The sequence below is a fragment of the Ochlerotatus camptorhynchus genome, unplaced genomic scaffold (genome assembly GCF_037179485.1).
Source record: "Ochlerotatus camptorhynchus isolate MF236.1 unplaced genomic scaffold, CSIRO-AGI_Acam_v1.1 ptg000323l, whole genome shotgun sequence".
NCBI classification, from domain to species: domain Eukaryota; kingdom Metazoa; phylum Arthropoda; class Insecta; order Diptera; family Culicidae; genus Ochlerotatus; species Ochlerotatus camptorhynchus.
In genome coordinates this window covers 2,190,540-2,214,373 of record NW_027040811.1, presented here as the reverse complement: position 1 = coordinate 2,214,373, position 23,834 = coordinate 2,190,540, and the positions used below count along the sequence as shown (strand labels likewise).

The 23,834-nt window shown below is 43.3% G+C and overlaps 2 protein-coding genes across 6 annotated transcripts in view; one reads left to right on the top strand and one right to left on the bottom strand.

The window, feature by feature from the left end:
* The window catches only part of jus (julius seizure), a 452,703-nt gene that overhangs the window by 11,022 nt on the left and 417,847 nt on the right, over nucleotides 1-23,834 (bottom strand). The gene's annotated exons all lie outside the window — the stretch shown is intronic.
* Nucleotides 17,315-22,794, top strand: LOC135707915 (ATP-binding cassette sub-family C member 4-like). The gene is made up of 5 exons (XM_065229834.1): nucleotides 17,315-17,508; nucleotides 18,311-18,852; nucleotides 18,925-21,093; nucleotides 21,148-22,247; nucleotides 22,314-22,794. Exons 2-5 carry the CDS (start codon nucleotides 18,331-18,333, stop codon nucleotides 22,579-22,581), a joined length of 4,059 nt encoding a protein of 1,352 aa, XP_065085906.1. The 5' UTR covers nucleotides 17,315-17,508; nucleotides 18,311-18,330; the 3' UTR covers nucleotides 22,582-22,794.

Genomic DNA, 23,834 nt, shown 5'->3' with positions numbered 1-23,834 from the left:
GTAATTAGTAGAAAAATAGTAGTTATCTCCATCATTTGGATACTCAAAGTGAGGATTGATTCGCTCCGCGAATTGTAGTGTGGTAAGCATAACCCTCAGGCGTGAACCCTTTGAGATTCAATAGAGAAAGAACGTAGGTAAAGCCTAAATGTATGCTTCCTTCCCTAATAAAAAAAACCATAAAAGAGAGCTTAACGACGTGTTCAGGGTATAATCCAAACCATTTGTGGGATAGTTTACCCATCCGGGATACAGTTCGTTTATGGTATTTGTTTATTATGGTTGGCATGAAATCAGGATGCGCATTTTGCCCACAGCGTTTCGAAAGCAGGTTTTTGGTAGCCCTTTCAATTTCAATAATTTAATCAAGAATTTAAAAATTTTCGTTAAGCATAGCAATTGTTATAGTCTAATCCAACAAATAGATGTAATTGCACTTAAATATCGATTCACAAGGTGGATTAAACGGAGATCTTCCTTTGCATGGGCATTTTACCATCATCTCCCCTATACTTTGGTGCAATGACCACCACTGGAAAAGCGCATAGGTTTCGTGGAACTTTAGAAAAGATCTTCAAAAAGGGGACTGACACAATCGGGTTATTACTGTTTTTGTAAGCCAAGTTGAGCTTCAGCTTGATAACATGTTACTATTTGCCACGAGTGACGTGGGCGCTATCACGCTGAATCACGCACTGGCGTAGTCAGAGTAGCTGAAAGGGTTCTGGAAATTTAGTGATTTTTTTTCGATCTTTAGTTGACTTTAATCTAGGGGTAAGCTGTACACAGAGATAATATTTTTCAATTCCATACCCAAAGCAGGTCTCAAAAGAAAAACGTATCCGTAACACCCAGCAAGACGTGCTTTATGAGAGTTTGATAAACGTGTTCGACAAATCAGAGGTTCTGTATGTCTAAAATTGTAAATTACAGCGTCGCAAATAAGAAGGAATGAGTTAGGAATTCATAACCGACGGGACGAGGGGTGGGAGCTTTATTTGGTTTGATCAAGTAATAATATTTTAAATATGGCTAGGCGATGACAAGGTATTGATTTTCTGTTTATTACAGCGATCAACTTAGTGGCAAATATGATTCCTTATAGTTAATTTTCCTGAAAATCCAGCAATCTAATGAATCTGCCGAGAACAGGCTGCACTATACTCGGAGAAGATTTCCTAGTAACATTTTAAATTTTATGAAATACTACAAAGCTGCTATAAAACAATACCAAAATCTCATTAGGACTAGAATTTGGCCCATTCTGGAGAAGGTTCGGAAGGGTATATTCTCGAAGCGCTTCAAGCTTGATTTACTGCAAAAAGTTTTTAAGACGAACGCATTGAGAACCAATAAAAACCTTTTTCGAGGCCTTTTTCCTAGCTGCTCGCTAAAACCACTAGAAAAAAGCATCAATCCAGATAGCAAAGGATTCATAAATACCATCCGGTCTTATCAAAATAATGAAAATAAAAACTGATTATTTAAAAATCCTGTTGAATTTCTAAAATTATTGAAATCATTCTCATAAAGTGGCATAGTTTTAGGTGCCATATTTAATCTAATTTTGCATTTTACTTGAAAACATTGAAAACAATAAGTCCACCCTCGTAAAACGTCGATTCTACTGATTATTTTTAATTGAGTTAAAAGAAAATTCTTCAGATCGAGATATGCCTCGAGAAATGCTCAGCCGAGATACGTTTTATCATTTTCGTACAAGGGGTATTCAACTCTGCACACCTTAATCCGTGCCGAGTGATTGAGCTGTGCCGAAAGCTGTGCAAAGCGCTATGCCGAACGTGGTTTCAATCAAAGTGTGCCTATCAATGTGTCAATATTCCATGAGTCTGGCAACCCCGAGAGTTATGACTTTTTGACGTAGGACTACGTCTGTGATTTCTATATGGGGGTACACTTTGTGAAAACCGAAAATGGAAGATGTAACAAAATATGAAAGTTTTTGAACGTTAAACGGGGAGTACACTTTGATTTTTCAAAAAAATGCATTTTTTTTTGGCTTAAAATGTTTCTTGGGATGTATATTATTATTATTTATCTTTATTAGGGAGGCTTTCAGCCTTGGGCTGGTTCGCCTCCAAGGTTGGGATGTATACTTTAATTTAGAAAAGACTCCAAGTCCGCCAGAATATTCATTACCGCTTTACGAAGCGATTTCCTAAATCATGTACCGGTGCGCTGAGAGAGCAATTTTATCTTATCTTTCGTTTATCTCGAAACGGGGTTTTTCAAACTGGCGTGGGAAATAACTCTAATCAGTTATCATCAAATTTGGATATCGCCTAGGTTTTCTTGTTCAGAATTAAATTTTGCTTAGAAATACGTATCCACATTTTCGATTTAGTCAAATAAGCATTTTTAGGGTGGAAAAATGGACTTTTTTTTCCTAGGGCCACAACTTTTGAAAAAATTAATTTAAAAAAAATCGGAATGCGTATTTCTAACCCAAATTTCATTACTAATCAGGATTTTTGTTCAATTTATGTTCCAGGATCACATGGAAAGGAGTATTTCCCCACGCCGTTTTCCGACTTCCACGTGAGGATGCCCGCGCGACCTGGTGCACTGGCCACGGGGAGCCGCCAATCGAGTTAAAAAAAATACAAATTGTAGTTCGAAGGATGACTATTTAATAAATGGGTTATAACATATTTGCCCTCCCTGAGTGTTTTATTGCTTAAAAAAAAATTAACGAAAATGCCTTACTTTTTGGACGTTCAAAGTGTACTACCCCCTTAATAACTCAATTGCCCCTGGACCTCTTTCAATAATTCAAGAACAACATGTGAAAAGGGCATACAAGCTTTTTGTAAACAAACATTCTTATGCCTTTTTCTCGCCACCCATATGACACCAACGCAAACCATCAACATCGTCGGATAGGGGAAGGTTTCCCCTTTCCGATGATGTAGTTAGTTTGCGTGGGCAACCTTCGGTTGGCGAGAAGAGGGCCTACAAAGGTTTGTTTACAAAAAGCTTGTATGTCCTTTTCACATGTGGCTCTTGAATTGTATCACCAATCAATCAGAAATATTTCTACGCATCTGTTGATTTTAGGACTATATCGTTTTTCAAAATGTCACTATTGGAAATTGCACGAATGTGCAACTGTTGCTATGATAATTAAAATTATCACCGATTGCCTGCGAAAAGCTTTTTCCCTAACACAGATTTCAAAGTTGAATTCCATCCGGTCTCATCGAACGGTTTGTATTCAATCACCGCGTGGTCAGTGGTGGTGTTCTCCAGTACACAACAAAAAGCTGCCTGCAAGCAGCGAGCTGCCGTTAACATGAGCATCTATAGAAGGAGGAAGAAGCCGCACCACTATTGATCGGAATCAGTAGCTCTTCGTGAGTTGCTGTGGGCCATCTATGTCAAGCGCGTCATACTAAAGAGTATAAACAGAGAGAACCTCGTTCAAATTCTACACAAAACACAAGCTCCTGCTGCAGTTAACAAATAACATTTATTATGTAAGACCACGTAGTCTTACGTCACCATTGCGTACAACCCCACAGGGCTGTCCCTTGTAGTTTTTTTTTAAATTGTATTGACATTCTCAATTTATCAGATGGATCAAGGTAAGCATTCAGCTTCCCTTCATTCTCATTAGTGCGTTTGCGGATCGGGAGGTGGAAGAGGACCTGTACGGTGTTCAACTCGTCCACCAGATTCCGGCTCGATGTCCCTGCTGCAGATGTACAGATACGAAGGCGTAACCCAATCTATGATGGATGAAATTGCCACCTGCTCCCTGTCAAACTATTCCCGACTAAAGCAACTCAGAATTTGAACGGGCGAGAATTCAATCCCACCCTAGGAGCAACATCCTCGGGCCAGTTTTTAAATAAAGCCTCAAATGAAATTTTCAGTAATGAGCAAGGCCTTACAGTTCACCGATCGGTAGACCACCCATCGTTCTGTTACGAGCTAGTTCAACAGAAGGATGATGACAGATATGCATCAGCAAAATTACCAGATTTGGTAAAGAGGACATGCTTGATGTCCGACTCGTGGAATAGAATGTAATAGCATTTTTAACTGCAATGATCCGTTCCTATAAATCCTATACTATTGCACTAAACCAATCGTACTCCGATCCAGGTCTGATGGAATATGTGGGGTTAATACCTATTGACTTCCCCAGCAGTACTGGGACTTCATTCAAAATTATATGAACATCCCTATAAAGTCCTGTGGATATCCCATCGTAGCCAATATCAATTGAGACCAATGACTGGGAACGCGTATAAACTGACGTTCATTGTCTCCAGGTTTATTTTTGATTTTCATGATCACGGGATCCAACTAGTTTGCACCATAGGCAGCTTTTGCCCAGCCGTCGGTCGCTGGAGGTAATCAGCCGTATCGGCAAGACCCTCTCGACCGGCCAAGGTGTGAATGAACTAGATTGAAGTCAATCCCGAATCCAGAAGCCAGAAGCACGAGCCACTGGGATTTTAATTTGGTTCACTACTTGACTAGCCTATTGATCCCAAGCAAATCGATTAACGTACCCCATTCTAGTCGAAATTCTAGTACTACACTATGTTTGTTTTGATTCGCTATGAAAGTTTGACAGATAAAATGAGGGGTTCGTGGATTTTCCTATGTTTCGAGGGGTGCATCGATTAGCTTGGGACCGAAGTTTGTTAGATTTAAAGTTTTGCTAGATTTAAAGAGATTCACGGTTCAGAGAATACTTACAGATTTGTCGTTCTTAAATTCTTGATTAAATCGTTGTTTTACTAGTTTTATACATGACTCTCACTAGCTTCACTTTTGAGTAAAGAAAGTATTCAACCGAGTAGTCAACCTTAGCAACGATTGGCAAAACGTCAACACTCAACAGGGATGCCATTTTATATTATATCGTTCGTGTCCTACTAGTCAAAGTGTGCCCTATCGTGCCGAACAGTGTGCCGTGCTTTGGCACAGTGTGCAGAGTTGATTACCGTACTTTAAATATTTGCTCATTGCTAAACTGACGAAAATGAAGTTATATCCAAGGAAATGTAGACTGAAAAATGAAGATTGTAAAAAACATAAAAAATATTAATAATATAGCAGTGGCATAAAAGTTGATTTTCATGAGCCATTTGTGAAAAGTTTTTTTTTCTTCTTCTATAAAATCTCTAACTTAAAATGGCTTTTACTAAGAAAACTTGTAGACTGAATTGTATTTATCTAAAGCCATTCTACATGATCCTACCTGTTCAGATTCCTCAAGAAACGTTGGAATGTGATTCATGAAGCATTTACCTCGCTCATCAGCAATTGGGTTGTTTAGCTTCGAAAAATATACCGATTTTTATAAATAATCTGATAGAGCTTCGTTTTCTGAGCACAACGATAATTTTATCGATCCGAATTCGAAGATTTAAATTTTTGATCGTTGACACTAAATCTATTCGTTGACAGCTCGCTCCTATACAAAGTCCCACCAAGGGGCGCTAAGATGGTGATTTTTGCTAATGTAATCGCTCTTATTTAAAATAGTTCCAGTGTACCAAAATTGATGAAATTTTGCAGTTCGGTTCCATTTTTAATGCAAATAACGAATACGTATTTACCTCAATACCTCTAAACAACCCAATTTATATTGGTAAAATCATCCTGTATAGTAAAAGTTTTGAATGTCCCTCCGAGTTCAATTGTGGCACGCATCATTTGGATTGAAATTCTATTATTGCACACTTTGTATGACATTTTTCAGCAAGAATAATCATTCAGTGATTCTGTTAGATGATTAAACGTAAGTTTTCTGTGTGTTTGCTTGCTACATCAGCTATATTATTGATTTGATTGATGCGGTCAACAAACAAAGCAAAAGTTACACAACAGCTGTTTTATATGAAACGTTGCATACTTTCAGGCGTTATCGCCATAGACAATAATTCAGGACCAAGAGTCCAAATGTTGCCAATTATTGACCATTAATTTTACAACTGAAGATTAGACTGAAATAAGAAATCGCCTGAAATCATATGAACCATACCTAAAACATGTTTTATCTTTCAAAAAATGATCACTGATTTTAATGTCACCATGATCGGAAAAGTTTATAATCCAGGATAAATGCTGCACAATAAACAATGTGAAGTGTACAACAATCGGGAAATTACCCTACTCCAGCGTTCTTCCAGACGATGTTTTCCCCTGAGATGGATTGCAAGCAGTTGCTCAGGCAGTGTGCGATACTGTTTTGCAACATGGAACAGCAGAAGAGTTGACCAGCCAAAATCTCCGTTTCAGTGGTTTGCTGTCAGTACTGAAGCAAGTTATTCGCAAGATCTAGAGGATATATCGTATCAATCAGGCTAAGGCCTTGTTGTCCTCTGCTGTCCGAAGAAGTTGTCTCCACTCTACTCGATCCATGGCCACAGTTCGGCAGCCTCGTAGTCTGCGAAGGGTCCGCAGGTCACCTTCTACTTGGTCGATCCACCTTGCCCGCTGCGCGCCTCTTCTACTTGTTTCTGTTGGGTCGTTTTCTAAAACCATTCTCACTGGGTCGCCTTACGACGTGCCCAGCCCACCGTAGTCGCCCAATTTTGGCAATGTGAACGATGAATGGTTCTCCCAGCAGCTGGTGCAATTCGTGGTACATTCGCCTCCTCCACGTTCCGTCATCCATCCGCACTCCACCGTAGATGGTACGCAACAGCTTCGTGCGAAAACACCAAGGGTGCGTTGGTCCTCCACCAGCATAGTCCAGGTCTCGTTGCCGTAGAGGACCACCGGTCTAATCAGCGTCTTGTAGACAGTCAACTTCGTGCGGCGGCGGATTTTATTCGACCGGAGCGTCCTCCGGAGTCCAAAGTAGGCACGATTCCCTGTCATAATGCGTCTTTGAATTTCTCTGCTGGTATCATTTTCGTCGGTCACCAGTGAGCCCAAATACACGAACTCATCGACCACCTCGATTTCGTCACCGTCAATCTGAACTCGGGGTGGGAGGCTAACATTGTCTTCCCTAGAACCTCTTCCTTTCATGTATTTTGTCTTTGATGCGTTGATGGCAAGTCCAATCCGCCTAGCTTCAGCCTTCAGTTTGATGTACGTTTCGTACGTTGTACGGACTTCCTGAAGATCGTGCCACTTGTGTCTATCCCAGCTCTTCTGATCACACCTTCTAACGCGATGTTGAATAGCAGACAAGAAAGTTCATCACCTTGCCGCAACCCCCTTCGAGATTCAAAGGGACTCGAGAGTGTCCCCCGATACTCGAACAACGCACATCACATCGTTGCCTTGACCGTCAGTTTATCCGGAAATCCGTACTCATGCATAATCTGCCATAGCTGATCTAGAGAAGGCTGGTCTGTTTTTAGTCTGTTTCATATAGGAGATGGTCAACACCGGTCAGAACGTGATGCAAACCGCCTTCGACAATGCTTTATGAGTTCGAGGGCCACGCTCCCTTCACTCTTCTCGGCCAGATGCGAAGTTTTTGCTGGTACCGGTCCAGCCGAACGTGCTGATTCTTCTACATGGAACCAAAATCTATTGATTTCTATATAAAAACCATTGATTTCTATATAAAATTGCGCTATTGGAATATCCTATAAAACGTATCTTTTTTTTCGGGTCGCTACTGTTCTTCGAAATATGTGTCTTAAATTATGGTCATATGAGAATCATTGATTCATAACTTTCATTGGATTTTTCAAAGTGATACCTTCATTGGACATCCAATGAAATATAAATAATTCCGCCAATGGCGATTATGTGAAGTTTTGCTTCAGTGTAAAGAAGTAAATTTTGCTTAAAACGACTGAATTGTTACTTGGGATTAGTAAGGTTATGGGATTGAATGATGGTGATCCAGTATAAACCACCGTCGGATAATAGGAAGCATCAGAATTTATGTTGAACGTCGTTGTTTGTCACTTGGGGAATAAACACAAAACACAGCTTACTGTGTTTCCGTACACGGAATGAAAATGACACGTAAAACTATTAATTTTCATACAAAATTGGGCTATTGGACAATCGTATCAAACAAATATTTATTGACATGTAATTTTCATTTAATTTTTAAGGATTTCACCAATGGCGATTGCGTTAAGTTTAGCTTCAGTGTACGTTACATATTGAGCAACTCGAGTTACTCAGAGTTACTCAAAATTAATTCATACATTACTCATGATCAAAAGCCGTCTTGCCCCTAGGCTTTAATAATAAATATATGTATGTCAAATGTAGCTATCTTCATAAGCTTCACTTCTTCATCTTCATCTACGCATTTCTAGCTTATTGCTTATCGTATATTAGCTTATTACGTGCTCTCAACTTAGTGTTCTAGATGCACTTCCACAGTTATTAATTGAGAGCTTTCGATACCTGTACCATTTTTGCATTACTATAATTGTATGGCAAATGCAATCACAACTCTGTGCCCAGGGAAGTCGAGACATTTTCCAACCCGAAAAAATCCTAGACCGGACCAGGAAGCGAACCCAGCCACCTTCAGCATGGTCTTGCTTTGTAGCTGCGTCTTTACCGACTGAGCTAAGGGAGGTCCCGAAGCTTCAAATCGTTGATAATTCCTCCGAGCGACCTAGAAATGAAGACAGGGTCATTATAGGGATATTTTTCCCTCAAATAATTCTTTATCGAAACAAATACTATTTTCTCACAGCAGGTACTCATCCCATAGCGTAAAAATATTGACTGCTTAGGCTGAGTGTTGAGTGCTGAAAGCACTGCGTTATTCAATCCATTGCTCTGGCCAGACCGTTCGTACCAAACGGTAATGAAAGAGCCAACAAAAACATTCAGTCACTCACGAACAGGCGACTTACACCGCTTGCCTTCGTTCACACAGCATGTAATTGAGGCATTTTTCCATAGAAAATGTACGCTCAATCATTCAAAACTAGGATTGGGTACCATCACGGAAGAATAAACGTGCTGATTGAGCTACTGACTGAGAACTTGGCTGTCAGTGACTCGTTTATCTCTGAATCATTCAGACTCTCACAAGGCAGTGAATGATGAGGCAGATGGCAGTTCATATTCATATGCAAATGACTCATTGAAGCTGACTGCTTTGCGCACTGGGCTCATCCTTACATATATTCTGTCCGTTTTGTTTAGCAAAAGATGATGAAAGTTATCCGAATAAATAGAAGCCCATTTAACAGTTAATTTTTACTCACGGCTTACATATAGCAGGCTAGCTACTCCGCTCCTGTCATGTGTTGTGTGACGTCATTAGAATCGGTGAAATAAACAACAAAGTTTTCATTGTCAATATGCATCAAACTTTTCTAATGAAATTTCTACACAACTATTTTGTGTCTACTTATTTTTCAGTGTGCCGGCAGTGCCAAGAGTGCCAATCATCAGACTGACTTCGATTGCTTGTGAATAATGGCATTCTTGGCAACCCGATTAATCTTGTTCAAATGTTTTGTTTTGAAGGCGAAGAAACAACAGAGGCAGCTGTACAAACTGATACCGGACAAACTGGCCCGGCCGGAGGATCTTCTCAAGAAGGCGATCGAGTCCCTCAGACCGCTGTTTGACAAAGACCTCGGCAAAATGTTCGATATTCCAATAGAGCTAATAAACTATATAGGAAGAATAGCGCTGCCGTTGGTGTCGAAACATCTTTTCCTCACATCTAATAGTGACACAACTGTCAAAGCGAGAAAAAAAAACTATGCAGTTTGACAGTTCTGTACCCGGAATTATTCAACATCGGAACAAAGGGAACACCAGCGCTATTCTTCCTCTATAGTATATTAGCTCTATTGATATTCCTGATTGTATTTTAAATGCAGGTACGCTGCTGTTCAAATCGCTGCAACTCTTCTGGGGATCGAAATTGGCTGCGGAAATCAACGTTGGATACCAAGCAGCGGACCGGGACAACGCGGATGCACGGTTAAAACTGGTCAAAGTCATGTATGAACTGGACGAGGAGAAACGAGATGAATCTGTTACGTGACACTGTGAAAATGACACTGGAGAATGCGACGAAAGTGTTCCGCTTCTTCAGCGGTGTTACCAAACAGCAGGTGGATGCATTTAAAAATGCAGAGAAAAGCTATTCTTGCATGTCTTCATTGTCGGCATCTTCAGCGACCGTCGCTACCAGTGCCACCGAAACAATCATGTGCGAAAGTAGCAATTTCACGGTCATAGTAAAATTAAAGGCATCTACAACTAGCCAAGCCCCTTCCGAATTGCTCAAACTGAAACAAAATGCATAGCCATAGCCGATTCTTTTCCTTTCTTACGTTATCTCTACAGTAGATCGGACGCAATTTCGGCAATTTTTTAATATCAACCTATCACAACCGGTGCTTTTTGGAATGTGGTTGCAACGAAGTTGATCATTAGCGTTTGTCCTGATTTTGGTCTGCCTTACGCAGAATGAATCACTGCTTCGGACAGGCATTAGGATGTGCGCTGCTCGGAAATCTGTACTCGGTTTCGGGGAATCTATGGTGGGACTGGGTTGATAATCCACTGGGTTCCGATTTTCCGAATTCATAAATTGGAATGTGTCAACAACAATTCTTTGACACATGTGCTGCGCAAACTGAGAGATAGTACAGTGTTGCCAGTATCTTCTAATTTAACCATGGGTGCCAAACAGTACCAATGAATGTGCCCAGGTGTGCCCAACTGTGTTTTTGGCACACTGTGCGGAGTGACCAACCCCTTGAATGCGGTCTAAATTACCTGCGGTCTAAAAATCAGATTAGGTTCATGATAGCCACATTTAATGCAGTGCAACAACAATGAAATCTCCGGTTTAAAAAGCAACGGATTGTTGTCTTTTTCCCTCGAATCTGGCATCCGAGGTGATAATTTTCTAAGCCTCAGCAAATTCCTGTCGAAGAAACGGCATTTCACCCCTTGTTGAATCTCATCGGGTACCGTAAGAAATTTTATTCCCTCGATGGAACCGACTCCGATGCTCAAACTTGTGTTGGATGTTCGATGTCAGGGAAAGGGAACTGCTGCCGGGACACGAAGTTATCAGGATCGTCTACAATATCAAAGGCAATTTCTTAGGTCTGCTTAAGTTCCGGGTTTGCCACCATGTGTCTAAATCCGTATGAATTCAAATCCCGTGTGGCACATCGGTAACCCCAGAGCTGTGAATAAAATGTTCCCTTCTGCATTCTGCGGTTGCGGTTCTGATGACGTCACTTCGGCCTACTTCGGTTGATGTTTTCTCTCTAATGAGCTAGTCTGGTACCTATATGTAAGTCGTGATTTTTACTGGTCTCCAGCAATACCAGTGATTTACTGGGTTTTCAGTAGGTAATTTATCATTTGTTTGCTGCATTTACAGTAAATATAATTTTGCTGGACCATTTTCAGCAAACCATTTTGTTGGAGAAAGGTGATATCAGAATTTGGAGTGCAGATTGTTTTCAAATTTTTCTGTAAGTTTTAATTATAGATACTAAGAGATTCCATAGAGCTGTTTGACGTTTAAACGGCGCACACTAATGCACCATTTAAAGTGAAGGTGTGTGAGCAAGAGAGAAACAGATTATTGGGAAAACAAACCAACCGTTCATCGGTTCATCCCTGTGTGCTGGATAGAAAAAGACGATTAAACGTCAAAAAGGTCTATAGATAAGCGGAGGCAAAGTAAAGGCTCACTAAAAGTATATTGGTACACCTCCCGCGCGCCGTTAGCACGCATCTAGTGTTGAAAATCGAAAATCTTTGACAGTGGTTTGTTTACACTTCTATAGAGAACAACTGGTGCAAGTTTGATCAAAGTAGTCGATCACGTTCAGAAATAACGTCAAATGGAACTCGAAAGAAGAAAAAATATTGTGTACAAACACCTGGAAAATCCGGAGTGCTGAATATGCCGAAAACAACAGTTTGTCGAGTGCTCAAAACTTACAAGGAAACACTGAGTGTAGAAAGGAAACAGCGGAACTACGAAACAACTGGAACCAGGGATCATCAGTTGCGCAGCAAGGTGTTGAGGTGCGCTAAAGCCAACCCCGGTCTTTCGATCCGAGATGTGGCCAGAAGGTACAACGCCAACTTTCAAACGGTGCGGAACATCCGAACCGGTACATGAAGCAGAATTCCGTGGCCAGAAAGCGTGCAAGCCTCTTGTACGACCGTGTTTTGACGAAACATAAGGGCTGCACGTTGATCGATGACGAAGCATACGTCAATTTTACATCGCAACCGGACGTTGGGATGTGCCGGGAAGATTCAAATTTGTGATTGCCGACAAGTTCACGAAGAAGGCCATGATTTGGCAAGCGATTTGCAGTTGTGGCCTGTAAAACGGAACCATTCGTCACATCCTCGACGATGACATCCCAAGTTTACATCGAAGAATGCCTGAAAAAGCGTGTATTGCCGTTCATCCGCAAACATAGAGGAAAAGTCATTTTTTGGCCCGATTTGGCCAACTGCCACTACTCCAAGGTGGTTCTGGAGTGGTATGCTCTCAACAAGATTGATTTTGTCCCCAAGCTAAATCAATCCTCCGAATTGCCCGGAATTTCGACCAATCGAAAAATACTCGGCAATTTCAAAGCAGCGACTTCGACGAAGTGGCGGGGCAGTCAAGGACATCCAGTAAATGCGGGCAGAGTGCGCTGATTCCGTGTTCGTTTCCAATGTGCGGGCGCTGATCCATAAAAAAAAAACAGCTCAATTTGTAAGATTACTGGCGGTGGGTAGACGGTAATAACCACCGCGCAAAGCGGGTATTCCTGTATTATTTTCTTTCAGCCACTTACAGCAAAATCAAAAAAGTTGGAAGGGTTGTATACTAGATACGACCGCAGGGTTGGCGTTGGATAACGTCTGTTATGTGTTGTACTTAATTTTGTATATTATATTTTAGGAATATTCCTTAATAACTCTTTTGCGAAAGTTTGGTGGCCCTGAAAAGGGCCGTTTTGTTGGGCTGATGTTGTTGACAATGATGGAACGGGCGACCTTGTTGGACGCTTATATAGTAGAACAGAAAATATCAGAGGTGTCAGATACCTACTCGCATACGTACGTTAAACTCTGTCTTAATAATGTTGTGGCCCTGAAAAAGGGCCATTTTTCCAACGCGCTCGGCGTAGTTGCCCTTGCGGAGCAGACGGTGAATACGACCGACTGAGAACTGCAGCAGCTGGGCATTCCATGACGGCGGCCCAGTACACCGGAGCACTGGCACCAACGGACTCGGCGTAGTTGCCCTTTCGCCCCCAGGCTCTGCTGCCGCTGCTCTGCTGCCGTTGTTCTGCTTCCGCTGCTCTGGTACTGCTGCTCTGCTGCTCTGCTGCTCTGCTGCTGGGTCGACGATCGGATAGACAATGATGGAAGGGGCGGCCTTGTTGGACGCTTATATAGTAGAACAGAAAATATCAGAGGTGTCAGATACTCGCATCTGATGTCTCGGTTGGAGAAAGTATAAGAATATAAAAAAATCAATCGATTTTCACCATCTTTAGACAATGGTTTACTTTTAACCATTTTTCAATAGTTTACAGAATGAAATCAATAGTTTTGAAACATTCAGCAAATTGCTAGAAATATTTCCAATCGATTGATGCCATTATCTCGTAAATCTATCGAGAGACGATTGAGTTATTATCGTTCAAAATCTTTAAATTTTTCGTAACGCATCCAAAACGACTGTTTTCAATTTTGTACCCCCGTATGTTGCCGAAAGACGTTATCCAACGTCAAAAGCAAGTACGGGAACAAACCTATGGTTCAGCCCCATAACGCAAATCATCCAAAACGATGATGTAAATAATTCTATCGAACGTCATTTGCTGATCTGAGCTGACAAACGAGTTGGAAACAGGGGGTGAGTCACTCTTTCACATTGTGCTAACACCCACAAAACACACTTTAAACACTTCAAACACCGTTCTGCTAATAGTGTTTATATTCGATTGTTGTTTTGAAGAAAAAAAAAATAGAACAGAAAACCGCCATACCGTCCTGTAATAGCCGAGATAGGTAAACATTCTGGATCTGGATTGAAAACCTCCAATCCTAAGAAAATGAAGTCCGGAATCGGTTGGGAGCCGCGAGTGCAGCAGCATCAGGAGGAACAGATACTAAAAAGGTGAAGAGATCTTGTCTGAAAACCAAGCCAAACGTAACGAAACAGTTTCTGATTTCTGAATGTCAGTTCTGTATAGGTTCTCACCAGCAGCAGCCCTTGGAGTTGGAACTATTGCCACCAACCGGAATTCTACCTTCTACTGCTGGTGCAACCCATTGCTGGGTCCTCTTTCCCGGGTGGTACGTGGTATTCGCTATGGGAAACAGCTGCATGCACGTAACCTATAGCTCATGCCGTAGTAGGCTGTGTATTAAAGAAAATGATTTACTTAGTTTGACAGTTGCACCATGACGAAGTGGCAGGCAGCGAATTCGTGATTTGTCCCACGCGCAAATGTCGCAAAAAGACATTTCAATCGCCGTGGGAGTGTCCCGGTGGACCGTCAAAAGGATTTTAGACCGAGAAAAGAAAGGACAACTATCCGCGAAGGTGGCCAGGTCTTCCGAGGTCAGCTCGGGTTCCGCTATCTGCTATCAAAAGGAAGATTCGGGTGAATCCAGTGCATTCAATAAGGAAACTGGCAAAGGAACACGGGATCAGTGACTTTACGGCACGGAAGATTTTAAAGGAAGATTGTGGGGCGAAGTCGAGGGCACGGAAAAAAACTCACATGATTACCAACCGCATCCGGGAGCTACGAGTCGAACGATGCAAGAAAATCTTGAACTTCCAAGCGAAAAAATCCGGTAATCCTGTTCACCGACGAGTGCATGTTTAACGTCGATCCCGTTTCAAATTCCAGAACCGACCGGTATATTAATTCTCTTCCGGGAAAAGACGTGGTCGACGAGCACAAGAACGTGTATCTGACCAAGCATCCTGCTAGCGTTTTGGTGTTTGGATTGGTGGCTTCCGATGGCAAAAAAAATGGACCCGGTGTTCATTCCAGAAGGCGAGGGGGACGACTCTATCTACGATGCAGAAAAGATTGTGTTTTGCTGTGGCTAGCTGCACGCACGCTGATTTTTCGAAGATTGATTCGCTAGTGTGAGATATTTTGAGCATCTAGAATTGAGATTTAGATGTGTCACCCCCCTCGCCAGAAGGCGACATCCACTGGATTACTCAATATGGCGCGTCATGAAGGCCAAGGCCTGTTCTAAACGCCACCCGAGTACAGCAAGCCTCAGACAAACATTGACCCGTACCTGGAGAGAAATGGATCCAGACTACATTATTAGAACCTGCCGTGCATTACGGAAGCGTGTAGAGGCCGTAATTGCAGCAAGTGGAAACTCGATCGATGATTAACATAGTTTAAGACTCTGAGAAACATCCCTCATTTGAATAAATAAAAAACTCGAAAACGAAATTTATGAGAATTTTTTAAAATTTGACATTGCTCAATGGTGCAAACATTATCACGCATACGGTAGTACGTGGATTCTCTTCAAAGGAATCGATTCTGGGAGTTATGTCTATCGAACTAGAAACTTAATCGAAAAGGTAAGTACAGTCAATAGCATCAAAATCTTATCAGCATTATCTTTTCAGAACTATAGAGATTAAATTGGGTCACGAATGATTCCTGTAAAGGATGACTGGATCGAAACTTAGATCGAGCTGGGGGAAGCAGCAGTACAATATTCAAAGCTATATTTTTAAGTTTTTAAACAAATTTGTGCGATAAATAGTTAAAACCCAATAAACATGACATACTAATCCGATATGATTGACAATACACTTACAAGTGTAGAGCATTTGACAATTATGTTCCAGATTTTGTAGATCAACAAACATCGCAACAAACGAGACAGATGGAATCCGCGTGTGTCGGAAGTGTTTTCATAGTGATCAGAAATAGTTTATTTTAAAATATTCACACTTGAAATAGATTAAAATGATAACTTGGCTCTGTAAAGTTTATTTGATTGAGCCTGTACAAAAAAAAAAAAAAAAAAACTTGCAATGGATGAGTTTGACAAATTGCGTTAATTTAGATCTATTTAGATGTGATACACGTGGGAGTGACATGTACTTTTTTATGAGTGTATAACTAGACTAGCAACTACGACGTGCACGGTTTGAAAAAAAAAAAGTTCTCGACCAATGCAATATTTAATCATTTAAAATAATGCGGATGTTTCGTTCAGTGTAGATGTTTGCTAACTGAAAGCCCACTAACTGAAACAGGGTTCAGTCAAAGGACATTTATCTGTCAAATTGGTTCATTTCAAAATGACAACATGAACCAAATGAACAAGAGGATGAATCTTGATGCATTTTCAATTCATTTGACAGCTGGTTTGACATATCAAAAGAATTTCAGTTAACGCCGTTTGTAAAATCTTACTTTCTTTGAAGATGGAATTTTACAGCCCTAATCTTGCTCAGACTTGTCAAGAATTACGCCTGGCTACGCCTCTGAAGCCATGCATACAGAATGGATATAAAGAGCGCCAACAGGCAGGGATCGCCCTCAATTGATTGTGGACACGAGATAAGTAGTACCATGCCAGTAGACGTCGTGAACGCTCGTGGGCAATCATCTGTGGCTGAGTACTGATAACGCGTACAACATTTGGCCTTGTCAATCGGAATTCTAGGCGCTGAGATAAGATAACTTCAAACCAATTGTGTTATTAAATCAAAATTTTGATAGGAACATAAACAACCAAGCTGAGGAACCAATAAAAGATTATCTGGCAGCTTTTAAGCCGAGTTTAGAGTCGAGACAAGTGAGTTGAATGCATCGCACCCCGATCTGGTAGTCAGCGTTCAATTGACTTGACATGGAATAGAGCGAGTCTGACATTGCTGAACAATCATTTCGTTGTTAAAGTGAGTTGAACGCTGAAATAATTTAAGTCGGACTTTGAAAATCGTGAATCGTTCGTTAACCTCGGAACGAGCCTCGTAAGGCCTGTGTAAATTTTTCCGCCCTGACCTCGGTCATTTTCCGGTGCACCGAACCGCAGTGCCATCCAACATATCGAACGAGGTTCATTGTCGTCGGCACGCCACCGGTTTTTGCAACAACAAAAAAGCATAAATTCAACATAAGCACCCGCAACTGCACCGAACCTTCCTGGAAGGAAGCAGTGGCAGCGGTTCCGTGGCGCTCTCTGGAGAGAGAGTTGCTCTCAGTTCCGCAACGCGACACCACACAACAGCTGAGCAGATCTGAGAATGTGTCGAGAGAGAAGGAGCGAATGAAGAAGACTCGAAGCAGGCCGTGGTGGTGGCCGGTCGCAGCTGAGCCGCCATTGCTCTCGCTCATCGCTCAGCACTGTGTAGTTATCGTTCGTCGAGGCAAGACACGCCACGGCCAGTTCGAGCGCGTGCTCGTCCATCTGGTTTTCTTTCTTCTGATTTTTTGTTTTGTTTTTCGGTGGTAGTAGCATCCGACGACAGCAGTTGCCTGCGGGAATACGACGGACGGACAGCTGTTTTCTTTTCGTTGCTGTGTAAGTGAGGGTTCACATTCCCGTTCTTGGTTTCTCCGAATAGGTTACAAATTGCAAAAACCAGCACAGAGAAGTGTTTTCGAAAGCATATCAGCTGGTTTCTTATGCACTTTGTCGAACACGTGAGCACGGATACAATGGGTGCTGTGAGGTCAAAGCCGTAGCCAGTAATTTGGCAGCGGAAGGATGACATTTGAAATAAAGTGAATGGACGTGCATTTTGGCAAATCATCGTGGATGAAATCTTCGCTCGTTTTGATGATTAGTAGACAGCAAAGTTAGCCTTGACAGGCAGGCAAACAAAGCAGTTACTGGAGGGCTATTTTTATCATTCATCGAAACAGTCGTGACCTACTACAATGGACTGCACACTGATTGAGTGACGTTCGCTTTGAAATGATCATGCGAAATCGCGAATATGCGATTGCAGAGATACAAACAAAAAACCGGTTGGATCCGCTGTGTCGCTATTCTTAGCGTTTAGTGTTTAGCCGAGATGTGAGCGGCCATTAATGCTCGATTGAATGCTGATGACTTAGTTGCAGTGGACTCTCCCGCTCACACCCACTTTTCGTGCGAGCAAACAAAGCGCCGGGTGCTAACGTGAGAGATTCTCCCCGTGGAATTTCGCTTTCGATTGATAACGTCGTCACCCCTTCGATGGGGTGTGAGTCATATGGGAGGTGTTCCCCCGTGCACACGTGACAATACCCCCGATTAAAAATTGCCTGCTGAAAACTACAGTGAAGAACTTCAAAAATCCCTCTACCCGTATCGTAATGTGGCTTCCTTTTCATTCTAGATCCGTAGAGTGACGGCACCATGAACCGCGACAAAGACTTCAGTAAGAACAAAACCGAAAACCCGATCCAGAATGCGTCGTTCATTTCGCGGCGCACCTTCTGGTGGTTGAAGGACATCTTCCGGGCGGGTCACCGGAAGGAGATCACCGAAGAGATGATCTACGAGACTCTCCCCGAGCACCGCAGCCGCCTACTGACCGACAATTTCGATCGACTATGGACCGACGAGCTGCAACGGCCGCAGCCAAAACTGATGCGAGCCTTCCTGCGTGGCTATGGCATGGTTACCCTTTTTTGGGGCTTGCTGTTCTCGGTCCTGGAAACGGCCAACCGGGTGGCACAGCCGCTCTTCCTAGGTGGACTGGTGTCATACTTTTCCCCCGATCAAACCGAAATCAGCGAACGGGCAGCATACGGGTACGCAGCCGGAATTATAATCTGTGCGCTGATACCGGTTATCACATTCCATCCATTCATCATGTTCATCTTTCAAATCGGGTTGAAGCTACGCGTCGGCTGCTCCTGCCTTATCTACAATAAGGTGAGATAACACGTTGTGTCTACACAACGCTCGGTAGCAACCACAACTAATTCCCTATTACGTTTATTTCAGTCACTTAAGCTCACGAAGTCAACGACCGCTGGCGATGGATTGAACGGGAAGATCTTGAATCTACTCACCAATGACGTCAGCAAGTTCGACATTGCCCTAGCATTTATCCACGACCTGTGGAAGGGTCCCATGGAAGCCCTCCTGCTCGGGTACTTCATCTACAAAGAACTGGACTACCCGGGACTGCTCGGAATGGGCTTCCTACTCAGCTTCATTCCACTGCAAGCTTGGATCGGTAAAAAGACAGCCACCTATCGGATGAAGGCGGCCAAGCGAACCGATCTTCGCGTTCGCTTCATGAACGAAATCATCCAGGGCATTCAGGTTATCAAGATGTACACCTGGGAAAACTCCTTCGCCAAAATGGTCGAGGAAGTTCGCCGGAAGGAGGTCAATGCCATCCGTGGAGGCGCCTACGTCCGCGCAACGCTAATCTCATTCTTCGTAGTTTCACGGGTTTCGATCTTTCTCAGCCTGCTTTCCTACACCTACACCGGAAATGTTATCACTGCCCGCAAGGTGTTCATCGTGACCAGTTACTACAGTATCCTAAACGATTCGATGGTGCACTTTTGGCCGATGGCGATTACGTTCTGTTCCGAGGCGTACATCTCCGTGATACGAATTCAGCAGTTTTTGCTAACGCCGGAGGGAAAGCCGAAGACGACGCAGCCAGCGCCAGAAGCGACCACAAATCAAGAAGGACCGGTGAAGAGTAGTGTTTTGATCGATGATGAAGAGAAGAAAAAAGCGAAGAACAATGGTCTGGTGCCGAATGGTGGAGAAGCGGTGAACGAAGAAGTGGAAACACTGTTATCGGCAAAGAGAGTGGTGAATTTGGACAGTGACAAGAAGAGTCTGGTGATGGAAGAAGTGACTGCGCGGTGGGCTGTCAGTGAAGAAGAGTCGAACGTGGGCGTGAAGGCCGTCAGTATGACGGTGCAAGCCGGGCGGTTGTGTGTCGTAATCGGACCAGTGGGTTCGGGAAAGACCACCTTGCTGCAGGTTATCCTGGGAGAGTTGGAGGTTGATGAAGGAACGGTGCAGATTAATGGATCGCTCAGCTATGCGGCTCAAGAGCCGTGGTTGTACGAAAGCAGCATTAGGAATAACATCCTGTTCGTGGAGGAGTACGATGAGCAGCGGTACTTGGAAGTGGTTCGAATATGTGCCTTGGAACGAGACTTGCAGCTGTTGCCTCATGGTGATCAAACGATCGTCGGAGAGCGCGGAATAAGTTTAAGCGGAGGACAGAAAGCAAGAGTCAACTTAGCTCGAGCCATCTACAAGAAGAGTGATATCTACATATTGGACGACCCGCTCTCAGCGGTCGATAGTCACGTGGGCAAGCACATCTATGAGATGTGCATACGTGAGTTTCTAGTGGATAAGGTGTGCGTCCTGGTGACGCATCAGTTGCAGTATTTGAACGAAGTTCAACACATAGTTCTGATGAACGGAGGCCAGGTCGAAGCTCAGGGATCCTATCGGGAGATTAAGAAGACCAAGCTCGATTCGATCTTGGCGCTGACACCGGAGGAGTCTCCCAAAGAGAATAAGTTCGACTTCCAAATTTTCTCCGCTCACACGGAGAAAGTTAACCTGGACCAGGAGAAGCAGGTCGAAGAGAAAGAATCTCAAGGCGAAGGATCCGTAGGGTTTTCGGTGTACAAGACCTACATCACCGCGATCAACAGCTACGGTTGGATAGTCTTCATCTCAGCGCTAATTGTGCTGTCCCAGATTGCCGTCAGCAGTGTAGATTACTACGTCGCCGAGTGGGTCAACTGGGAAGAATCTCTGGGTAAGGTCAACCAAAGCGTAGTCTACCTGAAGGAGAATCAAACAATCGAAGATTTGCTGGACATCAATGTTCTGGAGGAACTGCAGGCGGAAGCAAACCATGAACCCGAACGCGAGCGGTACATCCTGGTTTACACGATTCTGATAGCGATCTTCATCTATCTGATCTTGCAGCGTACGTTCTCGTTCTTCTACGCGTGCTTGCGAATCTCGATGAATCTCCACGATCGAATGTTCCGCGGTTTGACCCGCGCAACAATGTACTTCTTCAACAACAATCCATCCGGCCGGATACTGAACCGGTTTTCCAAGGACATCGGATCGATCGATACCTCACTGCCAATGTCGTTGCACGACTGCCTGGTGGTAAGTCCCCGTGTTCTACAATTTACAACTTAAAACTAATCTTCTACTTTGCAGTTCTTCCTGGAAATGATCGCCGTCGTATCGTTGGTTTCGATCGTCAACTACTGGTTCCTCGCACCGACGATCGTCGTCGCAGTAATCATGTTCCTGCTCCGTAAGGCATATCTAAACACGTCCCGGGTGATCAAACGGATCGAGTCGGTAAACCGATCGCCGATTTTCTCGCATCTGAACGCTACCCTCCAGGGTTTGTCCACCATTCGGGCATTCCGGGCGCAGAGCGTTCTAAGCCAAGAGTTTAACAACTACATGGACGTTAACACGTCGGCGTGGTTCATCTTCCTGACGAGTACGCGGGCATTTGCCTTCTGGTTGGACATGGTGTGTGTCATCTACATTGCGGTGGTAACGTTGAGCTTCCTGGTAGTCGGACAGAATAGCTTGGGCGGAAGCGTGGGACTGGCGATTACGCAGACCATCAGCTTGATCGGGATGTGCCAGTGGGGCATGCGACAGTCGGCGGAGCTGGAGAACGAAATGGTCTCGGTGGAGAGGGTCAACGAGTATACGAATCTGCCGTCGGAGCCACCACCGGAGACGGCACCAAAGAATCGACCGCAAGGCGATTGGCCAGAGCACGGTGTGGTGAAGTTTATCAATGTGGATTTGAGGTACTCGGAAGATGGCGAGAAGGTGCTGAAGGATTTGAGTTTTACCATTCGGTCTAACGAGAAGGTTGGAATCGTTGGACGAACGGGTGCAGGGAAGTCTTCGCTGATCCAGGCGCTGTTCCGGTTAGCTCCGTGTGAGGGCACGATTGAGATTGATGGTATCGATACCAAGACGCTGGGGCTGCGGGACTTGAGGAGTAAGATATCGATCATTCCGCAGGATCCGATACTGTTTTCAGGGACGTTGAGAAGCAATTTGGATCCGTTCGAGGAGAAGTCCGATGACGAGCTGTGGAGTGCGCTGGATCAGGTGGAACTGAAGGAAGCCGTGTCCTCGCTGGCTGGAGGATTGGAGTGCAAAATGTCCGACGGGGGTAGCAACTTCAGCATGGGTCAGCGACAGCTGGTTTGCCTAGCCCGGGCCATCTTGAGGCAGAACAAGATTCTGGTGCTGGATGAAGCCACTGCCAACGTTGATCCAGAGTAAGTTCTTGCGAGATCTCGTCGTCAAAAAGTAATCCAATAATTATTTTTTCCGTCCAATTTTAGAACCGACAAACTGATCCAGACGACAATCCGGACAAAGTTTGTCGACTGTACAGTATTAACGATTGCCCATCGGCTGCACACGGTCATGGATAGCGATCGGGTGCTGGTGATGGATGCCGGAAGGATGGTGGAATTCGGCCATCCGCACGATCTGCTGCATGGTCCAAGCGGGTATCTCCGCCGGCTGGTTGACCAAACGGGAGTGGCCAGTGCGGCTCTACTCATCCGGATAGCCGATGAAAACTACCGGAAGCTGCAGGAGCAGTAGGAACTTACACAGGAACGTTTTCAACTGTTATTAGCATAAGCGACTTACTACACTCAAAAGCGATAGCTTCAGGATAAAAGTGCTTAATTTTTGCTTATCGACAGAGATTAGCTGGGAAACCACAACTTTTTACTACGCCTGTAGGACACAATTTTATAACTTAGATACACAGCAGAAGAAGCAATAAATGGTAGCAATTTTTTAATCTTCTTATGAGCTTGGTAATTTTGTTTGGCAGTGAGCAATCACTTCCCTGGTGAGTTCGATGTTAATTGAAACCAATTTGCTTGAAGGCGCAGCAAGGCGAGCAAAAATGGTCAGGGTCGATAAGTTTGACCCAACCAGGATTACAGCCCGGTAATGGTATGCCATTAATATCATACCGATGGTGGGAAACAAAAACGGACGAAGCAATAGCATCGTCGCAGTCAGGACCGTCGTGTTCCACGATTATTGGCTACCGAAAATAAATGAGCAGATTGACCAAAGCGATAATTGGCCGGCTTTATGGGTAAGCAATTGCTGCGATCGGTGATAAATAGAAGAGGATTATTTTTGGATCAGCGCTTGTTGTGGACACGTGGACGACGGTGCATGATTTTGGTTTGGCTGGAGAGATTTTCCCGGAAAGCAATTGGAAGTTGATGAAACACAACCGTTGACATGAATTGATTCTATTCGGAACGTTTTATTTTTTCACTGACTCAATTCACCCCTCGGATTGATATGGCGATTACAAACCACAGGTCTAGGTGGCTATGATTTTGGTAAAGAACAAATTTCATTCTCACTTCATGGGTTCAGTCTCGACTTGATGTTGTGGTCCCGATATTGGTCTAGACTTTTTTCAATCTCCCGAAATATCCACGAGCAATCGAACCTCGATTCCTCTAGAGCTGTCGATTGGAAATCACCACTCCTGTAACGAATCAGCCACAGAAAATTTCGTTCCCAAGTGATAGTCATCAAACCCAATTTTTCAACAAAAATCATTGATAATTTTCCAACAGAAAGAGATAGTAGTTTAATAACTTTTTTTTTGTGAAACCAGAAGCATTAGTCATACAAAAAAAAATTATCTTGTGCAAAGCTGCTTCAAATTAATTGTTCTACAACTTTGTAGAATATTGCGTCTTAAACAACTAAAAAGTTGATATTTTGAACTCCCTAACTATAGGGACCACCCTAATGTACATCACGTAAAAAAAAAATTTCCAAAAAAATATATAACAACTTTCCCGAAGACATCATAT